Here is an 11723-nt window from a genome sequence, read left to right as displayed (position 1 = left end):
CGAACTCTCGTCTTTCCACATTTTCCACTCTCGGACCACATTACTTATTCCACATTCCATTCAATGTGTACTCATCAATGTGTACTCATTCTCATCCATTCACTCATATAGACTACACATTATTTCACATACACCTTCACATTCATTATTCTACATACATATCCATGTTCGTACGTCCACATCATACTTCCAATTTCACATTCATACATACGCATCTACATGCATACATCCACATCCACATTCATACATCCATACTTCCATTTCCACTTCCACACATCCACATTCACATTCATACATCCACATTCACATTCATACATCCACATTCACATGTATACATCCATTTTCACATCCTCATTCGTACATCCACATCTACATCCATACATCCACATCCGTATCTACATCCATACATCCACATCCACATCTTCGTTCACATTCACATCCATACATCCACGTCTACATACATACATCCATTTTTACATCCTCATTCATACATCCACATCTACATACATACATACACATCCGTATCTACACCCATACATCCACATCCACATCCACATTCACATTCATACATACACATCTACATGCATACATCCACATCCACATCCACATTCATACATCCACACTTCCATTTTCACATCCACACATCCATATTCACATTCATACATCCATATCTACATTCATACATCCATATTACATCCATTCTCGCCCTAACACATCCCATATACATCTTATTCCATCAGATACACTCTCTACCTCATCCCATACACATCTTAACACATCTTAACACATTCTACCTGATCCCATACACATCTTAACACATCTTAACTCATCTTAACACATTCTATCACATCTCATACACCTCTTATCATATCCTATCACATCTCATACATATCTTATCACATCTTTTCACATCTCATACACCTCTTATCACATCCTATCACTTCCCATACGCATCTTATCACATCTTATCACATCTCATACACCTCTTATCACATCTCATACACCTCTTATCACATCTTATCACATTTCATATCTTTTTATAGAATACAAGAGGATTCTTATATTTGATATAAGATTTCTCTACACATTTATTTATGCATAAATTCCATTTAAGGAGACTAACATTTTCGAAATAAAAATCAATCTTTTATGCAGCTTCCTATGCATAAATTCATTTTAAATGAAAATGACACTTTTGAATTAAAATTCCATCTCTTATGCATCTTCTTATGCATAAACTCAATTTAGACGAGAATTGACACTTTTGAATTAAGAATCCATCTTTTATGCATCTTCCTATGCATAAATTCAATTTGGATGAGAATAACACTTTTGAATTGAAATTCCATTCTTTTATGCATCTTTCTATGCATAAATTCAATTTAGATGAGAATGACACTTTGAATTTAAAAATCAATCTTTTATGCATCTTCTTATGCATAAATTCAATTCGGTAGGAATTACACTTTTAGAATAAAAGAATTTCTCTTATGCATCTAAGTTATGCATAAAATCCATTTATGATGAAAATCACACTTTTAGTATAAAAAGAATATCTTTTATGCATACCTCTATACATGAAATCCAATATGATAAAAGTAACACTTTTACAATAAAATAATCAACTTTTATGCATACCTCTATGCATGAAATCCAAATATGATAAAAGTAACACTTTTACAATAAAATAATCAACTTTTATGCATACCTCTATGCATGAAATTCAAATATGATAAAAGTCACACTTTTATAATAAAATAATCAACTTTTATGCATACCTCTATGCATGAAATCCAAATATGATAAAAGTAACACTTTTATAATAAAATAATCAATTTTTATGCATACCTCTATGCATGAAATCCAAATATGATAAAAGTCACACTTTTATAATAAAATAATCAATTTTTATGCATACCTCTATGCATGAAATCCAAATATGATAAAAGTCACACTTTTATAATAAAATAATCAATTTTTATGCATACCTCTATGCATGAAATTCAATTATGATAAAAGTAACACTTTTATAATAAAATAATCAATTTTTATGCATACCTCTATGTATGAAATCCAAATAAGATAAAAGTAACACTTTTATAATAAAATAATCAATTTTTATGCATACCTCTATGCATGAAATCCAATTATAATAAAAGTAACACTTTTATAATAAAATAATCAATTTTTATGCATACCTCTATGCATGAAATCCATATATGATAAAAGTAACACTTTTATAATAAAATAATCAACTTTTATGCATACCTCTATGCATGAAATCCAAATATGATAAAAGAATACTTTTATATTAAAATAATCAACTTTTACGCATACCTCTATGCATGAAATTCAAATATGATAAAAGAAACACTTTTATACTAAAATAATAATTCTTTTATGCATACCTCTATGCATGAAATCCAAATATGATAAAAGTAACACTTTTACAATAAACTAATCATCAATTATGCATAACATAAAAATCAATTTCTCCATGATTACAATAAAATTCTTTTAATTAATCTAGGATGATAATTCCTAGAATATGGTAGGAAGTTCTCTTTGCATGCTTTGAATGAAATTATTTTATGTGTAATTTTTATAAAAATTTTACCATAGCTCCGCTACTATGAGACTGATAAATCTCAATTTATTTTGAAGGATAAAGCTTATCATTAAGGGAATGATTAGACTGATCCCTAATTGGATCATTCACCCAATAATGGATTGAATCATCAATATTCATGAAACACATAAACTAAAAGCATAGAAAAAAACCATTAATTTGACCTCAAGCATAGATTAATCTTGGATTAAGGAAAAGCTTTATGAAAAGCTTCATTTGGATTGAGAATGGGTCATGAGTATGACCATTTCTTGAGTGAGAGAGAGAAATTACATAAAAACCATTAGAATTAAGCATAAATGAAAATTTATGTAATTCTTTACTATCATTAATCAATTAACTTCAAGAGCATTCATCTAATTATGTAATTCTTCACTACCATTCATCAATTAACTTCAATAGCATTCAAAAACCATTCCAATTAAGCTTCTCAAGCTTGAGAGGGGTTGAGAAGAGAGAAGCATTGAGAAATTATAGAAAAGATCAAAATTCACCATTTACCTTACAAATTGCTTGATTCTTTGTTCACGGTAGAGGCCCCCAACCAATCAATTGGTTAAGTATGTTGATGGAGCCACCAATGGGGATTGAAGAAAGAGGGAAGCTCCAATTTCTTCAATTTGGAGAGAATTTTAGAGAATAGTAGAAATTAGCATTATTTCAGCATAACTCTAGTATAGTAAAATTCTTCTATTTTTTTCAAAGGACTCATGTTCTATTTATAGGAGAGGGAAGCTCTAACCAAAGCTAACTGAATTCTAGAATTTTCTAAATTTAGTTTAGTTGAATTTGGACTAGATTTGGATCTAGTTTGGTTCCTTTTTTATTCGGTTTGGTTCCATTTTGATTTGGTTTGATTCAAGAGAGATGAGAGATAAAAATATCACATTATTTTTTAGTTTAAAACTCATTCAAGCATGTGAAATATGCACCTCCTTTAATGGACTCCCCTTCCTTCATGTTGCACAAAATGGGTATAAAAGTGTAATGTTTTGTGGATGTTACCTACAATGCGAAAGTACATAATCTGCACAAATATGGACACTTGGCTTGAATACCAATGCATTGACTGTATCTCATTTTGCTCCTTAAAGAAGTAATTCTCATCAAAGCCTACAATAGATATTACCACATCTTCGAGAAAATTCGACAAGCATTCTTTGTATTGCTCAGCTTGCCACCTGTACACAAAATTATGTTTGATAAACTTTCTGAGCTGATTGTTGAACATTTTACTCAATGCTTTGCATGACATTTCCTTGCATATTAGCTCTTTCCTCTTCTTTGTCTTGCCATCATCAGTGGTTCCACATTCTATGTCCTCAACGATCTTCATGGTGACAAGCCGACCAACACATAAAGATTTAGCTGGACAAATTGTTGTATTTTGAGGACCTTAGACAGTACTCCCCATCAGACACTTCAAAGCATGGAAAATAGTACCTTCAACATTGGGAGACATAGGATTGACTCCCATGCGCTTGTGATGCTCTTGTATGACTTCTCTGTAGCCTTGCACCCACTTGGTTGAGAACCCACATTACAAATGACACAATCATATTAACTTGATTTTCCATGCAACCCAAAAGTAGATCCTCTAAGGTTCAAGGCATCTTTTAAGAATGACATCTGAACATGTGTTATGCAGAAAACAAGCGTCTCGATCCTTAAGTTGTGTACAAAGTATGGCTTTAATTTCTGAAAAGCTCGTTGATGAACTGGTGCCTATGGATGCATCTCCTTAAACAACAAATATAGTTCAACCTGCAATACAAAAACATCATAGCAAGTTAAACATTTGGTTTGAAACTGTTTTGTAGTTATAGGTTCCTACGTGTATGCAGCTACGTGTATGCAGCTAGTTCACTAACCAATATCTTATTTGGTTTGAAACTGTTTTGTAGTTATAGGTTCCTACGTGTATGCAGCTAGTTCACTAACCAGTATCTTATTTGGTTTGAAACTGTTTTGTAGTTATAGGTTCCTACGTGTATGCAGCTAGTTCACTAACCAGTATCTTATTGGTTTAACATCGGTATCATATTGTTTCAAAATTGGTGTTGTCTAAAGAAAAGCTGATCTTTACCTTATAACTAGTTCATGTTGTATAGATCTAATGTTCCAAATAGTATCATACCAGTATAAAACACGGGTATCATATGGCCACCCCAAGTTCTCCTTTCGATCTTTACCCAGTATCATACCAGTGTTCAACAACCGGTATACTACCAGTTAGAAAATTTTCTAAATACAGAGTACATTAGAGAAGACCATGCTCTTAAGTTAGTATGATAGCAGTGTTTAACCGCGCGACAGCTAGTCTTTTCCCTATCAGTAGTGTTAGTTGTATACAACTATCACTCCACAACCAGTATCATGTTGGTTTGGGACCGGTATGATTCTTCTGAAAGGCCTGGTAAGCTTGTTTTTGCTATGGCCTAAGTGTATATAGCTTGTTTTCCATCAGATATCTTACTAGTTTAACACCAATCTCTTATTGGTTTTACACCGGTTTTCTTGGTTTTGTTTATTTTCACCTTAAGCTGAAAACTATTTAGAACCATGCCCTGCCTTGTGAGGGAGGACGATTTCTTTTTATGTGCTAGATTTTTTAGTCTTAAATTTATCCATGTAGTCCAAGAGCTATAGGTTGACTGACTGAAAATTGGACAATCAAACATAATACACACAGACACATGATAAAAGAGGGAAACAACACACAAACAAGGATGATATAATCATAGAAGAGTAGAGAATTTGGCATTTGCTTGTATACGAGTTGGAAACATCTAATCTAGTATTTGGCATCATCACAAAGCATTTGAATCTATATTGAAAAAATATATAATGTATAAAAGCATACCAAATTAGCACAGGTATTGGAGCGCAGATAGTTGTTGTTACCTCAGATTGATTGAGAAGGTGTGTTGGATGCTTAACATAAGATTTTCTACCAAGGCGCTTGCGACATACTTTCTTTTTTTTGGGTGAAACACGAGTATGGCTTAACCAAAAATTGAAAACAAGCTCTTTCACCTCATCACTGATTATTCCTACTGCACGGGCTTGCCGATGGCATGAAGATAATGGCAAAATACCATCAGCAGAGGTTTGCAAATGCTCTCTAGCTGCATAGAGATTATTTCTGTGTATGTTTAACTGCCTTGACACATTTGCAATGTTAAGAGAGGATGTATTTTTGCCAGCGCCATTCATAAGAATCATTGGAATATACCTTTTAAGAAATAGCTCCTCAGGGTTTCTAGGATTTTTCACTACTTCAAGTATATTTCGTATGCTTTCTATTAGACTTGTCTGGCTCCATAGTGGAAAACTGCTGGAAATTTCTTTTATGGAGCAATGTTGGAGAACCTGAGATAATATATCAAACCTTATCTTCTCGTCTAGACCCTTGGTCCGCTGATTAAAGTACTAAACCCTCGGGGGGTGCACCTCTAAAAATTCATATGTATCACGTGCGTTCAAGGGGCATTTAAAAAACCCCTTAACTAAAAATTTTTCCCCAATAAAATTACCCCTTTTTACTTATGAACTAACTGATTTTTTTTAAAGTTGAATTAAAATACCCCTCCCATTATTGTAATCCTATTAAAATTTTTCCAAAATTTGAATTAAAATATCTATTAGGGGTGGATACATGGTAGGTGGACTCGAAAACTATGTCCTAGACATGGCTTTTAAGCTGGTTTTTAGACATTTGAAAAAGTCATTTTCCCTCATTTTCTCTCACATTTTGTACGTTTGAAAAGTCTTAAAATAAAAAAACAGTTAGAAGCAGCTTGTGGTGCACTCATTTCACCACCTCTCCCATCTCTCTCTCTCTCTCTCTCTCTCTCTCTCTCTCTCTCTCTCTCTCTCTTTCGCTTACCCACTCTGTCTCTTTCCATCTCCTATGTACCCTAAACCTACATCACTACCGCCTTGTTGTTTACCCCCCCTTCTCTCTCTCCCTCTCTCCCTCTCTCCCTCTCTCCCTCTCTCCCTCTCTTCCTCTCTCTCTTGTTCGCTCTCTGTGACTATTGCAAGCCCCTTATTGTTGTTCACCGGCACACACACATACACATGAACCTTTCACCCATAATAGATTCCCAAGCATTTAGAGGTAGATGTAGAAGTTCAGGCTGCTGTGTAGATAGTTGTTAGTCACGTGTAAAGTTTTTTACCAATGCAATCAAGGATTATCATGTGCAGATCTCAGAGGGGGGGGGCGGGGGGGAGAGTCACTCATAAATATTTAAGTGTAGCACGTGGGTTCAACAGAAGGAGTTTTTAAAATCCCATTTTTACACATTTTTTACATATATAAGGGTATCATTTAAAGGGATATTCATAGATTGAATAGAAAAGCAAGAACAACGTGCAAGGATAAAGTCTAAGCTACAAGAAGAACAGGAGCACAATGCAAGTCATGGCACAAACAAGAAGAAGCATAAAAAAATATGCAATGACGTCATTTAGTCTCGGGGGGTTCACCTCAAAAAAAATTAGTATACCATGTGCGATCAAATGGAGGGGAGCTAGAATACAAAAAACACTAAGGTTAATAACTAGTAAGAGGATGGGCTCGAGTATGCGAATTGTTTTGTTTTTGTTTTTATTTTTCGAGCCGTAGTTAGAAACGACCACGCTCGTTCTAAGACGACTCGAACAGAGAAACGCTTTTGTCATTAGCTTCGTTATCTCTATCGTGTAGATGGTTTCGCTACTTCCTTAAGGCATGACCCCGAAAGACGTAGAAACTGGGCATGACATCGACCAAGAACTCCCGAAGGAGCCCAGGTAGTGTGGGACTTGACTCACCCACTAAAAACTTTGTATCCTCGGCGGATTTCCAGAGAGGAATTGCCCTACCCACATTGGGCATGCATTTATATACAAATGTGCATGTGTGCGTGAGTGGATGCTTGCATATGTGCATGTGTATGTGTGTATGTAGAGAGAGAGAGAGAGAGAGAGAGAGAGAGAGAGAGAGAGAGAGAGAGAGAGAGAGAAGTTTGTTCGGATATGACAGTTGCTTTTACCTGTGAATTTTTCATGAGTAAAATGACCTCTTTTTCTTTATGGACTTGTGGGTTTTTTTCAAAATTGATTAAAAAAACCCCTTCTGTAAATATATTTTTGTAAATTTACCTTAAAATTTTGAATTAAAAAACCCCTTTGTTTGAATTCACATAGTATTCTTACATATTTTAAGGTAAATCTCCCGAGAATGTATATTAAAATTATGAATGTTTAGCAACAGAATTAGTGTATAGATTTGAGCACCTATGACATTAGTTAACTCGGATTGTAAGTCCGCTTTAGGTTATTACAATCATTGGATATTACATCTTAAGAATGTGTAACTAGGGTAGTGTTGTTTTATGATGGATAGTTGGGGTGTATGCTCGGAAAGTGTGTAAGTCAAAACTATTAAGTGCTTGCTCCTTCTTACCAAGCATCTTCTTTGAATCAATACCAACATCAAGGATTCCTTTTGGAATAGTACTTTGTAAGGCATAGTGACAAATAAATCACTACATTCAAACCCTTAGAAAGGGCCACATTCAAAGAATCGTTAAATCTAAGAGTTTAAGACACATTTTCAATAATTTTAATCATGCTAGGGGAATTTGTAGTACTCTCTTAAGCCGTCTTCAAAAGAATCACATGAACCTTTAGGCATGGGTAAGCCTATGGGCATAGTGTGTGAACATGGAATAACACGTAGCCTTTCACACGAAGAAAGGAATCTATTTCGGACCATACGATAGAGGGCCCACGGCTACTATTGGGAATGGTGGGGAAACTTGCCAGACCATGTGGGGAATCATTTGTTGGCTCTAGAGGACAGCTGGGCCATGGCAACGAGCTTTAGCCTGCAAAATATAACACATGCCTTCTTTTTCTCCACGTTTTTTTTTTTCAACACCTCCCCAGCCCTGCACCCCCCAATCTCAAGCACAAACAAGCCGCACATGCTTCTCCTTGGCGAGCTTTAGACTGCAATATAACAACTGCTCATCCCGTCCACCTTTCAATCCCCCGGCAATGTCAGACAACGGCAGCTCCCGGTGGCTTGCAGCAGCCACCAGCATCCCTTCTCAAAAAGAAAGCGCTCACGCCTCGCTAAGCTTGAAGCGCATCTTCAACGACGTCGGAGATGCCGACGCCAGCCGCCGCCGTGTTAGTGAAACGCCGGCACGTCAACTGCCGGGCGAGATCTCCGCCGACGAACGGCTCATCGACGAACCAGATTTCAAATCTCGCTGCTTCTCCAAGGAGCAGTCAATCACCTCCGGGTACCTTAGCTTATCCTGATTGGAATGATGTAGGCCTTGAACTCAAGATCAAGTCCCTTACACCTAAAGCTATACCTCTCTCTTACATTTTATCCTATCCTTGCATAAGGCTTTCGCTTAAGGTCAATACATACTAGGGTTTCCACTTAAGGATAAAACGATAGTTTTGACCTTAAGATTAGGGTTCTAGTTTCCGCCGACGAACGGCTCATCGACGTCAAAAGTTAATCACCTCCGGGTACCTTAACTTATGCTGATAGTGAATGATGTCGCCTTGAATTAGGGTTCCACTCAAGATAAATCAAGTAAGTCCCTTACAACACCTAAAGCTAGGGCTTCTACATAACTGTCTTATATTGTATCCTATCCTTGGATAAGGGTTTCGCTTAAGGTCATATCTGATCAAATACTAGGGTTTCCACTTCAGGCTAAACGATAGTTTCACAGAGGTGATAGTTTAGCAGAGGGATTAAGCACACACCTTTTTAACTTAACTTCCAAGTCACTTAGGTGAAGGCTTTCAGTTACTAAATGCAAACATTTGGTGGATGCAAATTGCAGGCCTCCACCTTCAGTAAAGCGTGGCAAAGCGCAGCTCACAGTTTTCTACGCCGGCACCGTTAATGTCTACGATGATGTTCCTGCTGACAGGGTACGATTAACTTTACTCTAATTAAATTATCATCTTGACAAGATGTAGCCTTAGTCATGGTTTAATCTAATTATATACGTACAGGCACATGCAATAATGCTTCTTGCGGCCAATGGCAATGCATGGCCTATAAATCATAACAATAATGTTGGGCACCTTCCGTTCTGGGCAGAAGCCACACCACAGCTCGTGAAACGTTCCCACACAGGTCGTTTAACACGGGCACTTCATCACTTTGTTCCGATTAAGTTATTAACCTAAGCACCATAGGTTAGATTAAAATTTTCAATTAGATTAAGCACAGTAGATTAATCCAATAACACTGGTCATTATGAACTAAGTAGCCTCTTCCTTTGTGCAGAACTCCCGTTTGCCAGAAAGGTGTCACTCGCTCGTTTCTTAGAGAAAAGGAAGGACAGGTAGCACTAAGATTTTATGTCGCTAATTTTTGTTCCTTGCTTTAATTTTTTATCCTATTTGCCGAACAAAAATCACCTACTTTTTTTTTTCCCTTTTATTATGAAGGGTGCAAGTCAAGGCCACCATGAAGGGCGCCCCATCAGCCAGCTTCTAGCCAACCATGTTTATAAATAGCTGTAGCTTTATACACAAATGTTTTTTTTATATGTAGACATAAGTTATTTTCTTCGGTTTCTTTTACCGCTAGATATACTAAGCCGTCGTGTCTTTTTTGAAGCACAAAAGTGATATTATGCACAAAGTTCTACATACAATAATGTAATTGTTAATTAGTGTTTTTATGCACATGGTCAAATTGTTAAGGAATTGTTGTATAGGAGTTAATTGTACTTGATTTTGACTTTACACGTCAGTAAGTTAAAGTTACCATGATAGTAGGCTCAGGAAAAAGCACTCTTTGGGCGTCCATTCACCCCCTCCCAAAAAAAATAGAAGCGACGCCCATCTTCCTTTAAAAGAAACTTGATTATGCATGTGCAAGTGTGGCTATTTTGGAAGGCAAATTCACATGGATAAACTTTGGTGTTTGAATGGTATTTGTTGAGACATGAGAATTTATCCTAGAGACAATAGTATAGTGTTGTATTGCATTAGTGGAGGGATTAATATCTATGATTGAGAGAGAACAAGGTTTGTGTATGTGCACTGGTAGCACCCGTGCACAGGGAGCTCCCAATGCATGATGGTAACCACCAATGACTAGGTAGCACCCAACATGCATTGGGAGCTCCCGGTGCATGCTCGTAGCTACCAACATTCCTAGGTAGCATCCAACATGCATTGGGAGATCCCAGTGCATATCAATAGCTAATAGCACCTAGCATGCATTGACAGCTACCATAATGCTTACGTAGCACTCGACATGCATTTCGAGCTGTCGGTGCATGTCGATAGTTGTTGGTATAGCCATCAGCATGCTTAGATTATATCAGTATGCATCAGGAGCTATTGGCATGTAGCGAGAGCTCGCAATGCATGTAGGTAGCCTACTGACATGCAGTCGTAGCATTCGGCATGCATTGAGAGATTTTAGTGCATGTCGATAGCTACCGACATGTTTAGGTTGGGCATGCTTAGATTTTACTAGCATGCCAAGGTAGCATTCGTCGACATGCATCGAGAGCTACGGGTATGCACTGGAAGCTCTCAATGTATGCCAGTAGCTATTGGCATGTCTAGCTGGCAGTATGTGGCATGTATTGAGAGTATGTGATGTTTGCCAATAGCTATCAGGATGCTTAGGGAGCCCTCGTCAATGCATTAGGAGCTTTTGGTGCATGCTTAGGTAGTACCTAGGATGCATTGGAAGCTTCCGTTGCATGCCAGTAGCTACTGGTGTGCCTAGGTAGCACTCGGCATGCATTGGGAGCTATAGGCATGTTTCCAATGCATGTTGGTGCTACCTAAGCATGTCAATAGGCTAGCATACTGGTCGCTCCCAATGCATGTTGGTGCTACCTAAGTATGCCAGTAGACTCAGAAAAAGTTAGCACGATAACTTTTCATTAGTATACTTAGAAAAAGCACTCTTTGGGCATCCATTTACCCCCCCCCCCCCCCCCCCCCCAAAAAATGAAGCAATGCCCAATTTTTCACATGGATAAACTTTGGTGTTTGAATGGTATTTGTTGAGGCATGAGAATTTATCCTTGAGAGACAA

At 36.9% G+C, this 11723-nt stretch overlaps 1 protein-coding gene across 1 annotated transcript; it reads left to right on the top strand.

Moving 5' to 3' along the window:
* The first annotated feature begins 8578 nt into the window (after nt 1-8578).
* LOC147635798 (protein TIFY 10a-like) lies at nt 8579-10157 on the top strand. Its single transcript, XM_086802319.1, has 5 exons — nt 8579-8931; nt 9493-9583; nt 9668-9791; nt 9945-10002; nt 10109-10157. Exons 1-5 carry the CDS (start codon nt 8681-8683, stop codon nt 10155-10157), a joined length of 573 nt encoding a protein of 190 aa, XP_086658445.1. The 5' UTR covers nt 8579-8680.
* The last annotated feature ends 1566 nt before the right edge of the window (nt 10158-11723 follow it).

Source organism: Cibotium barometz, chromosome 9 (assembly GCF_041138505.1).
Source record: "Cibotium barometz isolate CiBa-2024 chromosome 9, ASM4113850v1, whole genome shotgun sequence".
Lineage (NCBI taxonomy): Eukaryota > Viridiplantae > Streptophyta > Polypodiopsida > Cyatheales > Cibotiaceae > Cibotium > Cibotium barometz.
The sequence above is the reverse complement of the archived record's forward strand: the minus strand, read 5'-3'. Positions and strand labels throughout refer to the sequence as shown.

Excerpts from the sequence above, each read along its gene's own strand:
- LOC147635798 (XM_086802319.1), top strand. The coding sequence starts at position 8,681 with ATGTCAGACAACGGCAGCTCCCGGTGGCTTGCAGCAGCCACCAGCATC. Across the intron at positions 9,584-9,667 it reads ATGATGTTCCTGCTGACAGG|GCACATGCAATAATGCTTCT; the intron begins GTACGATTAACT and ends ATATACGTACAG. Across the intron at positions 10,003-10,108 it reads TTAGAGAAAAGGAAGGACAG|GGTGCAAGTCAAGGCCACCA; the intron begins GTAGCACTAAGA and ends TTTATTATGAAG.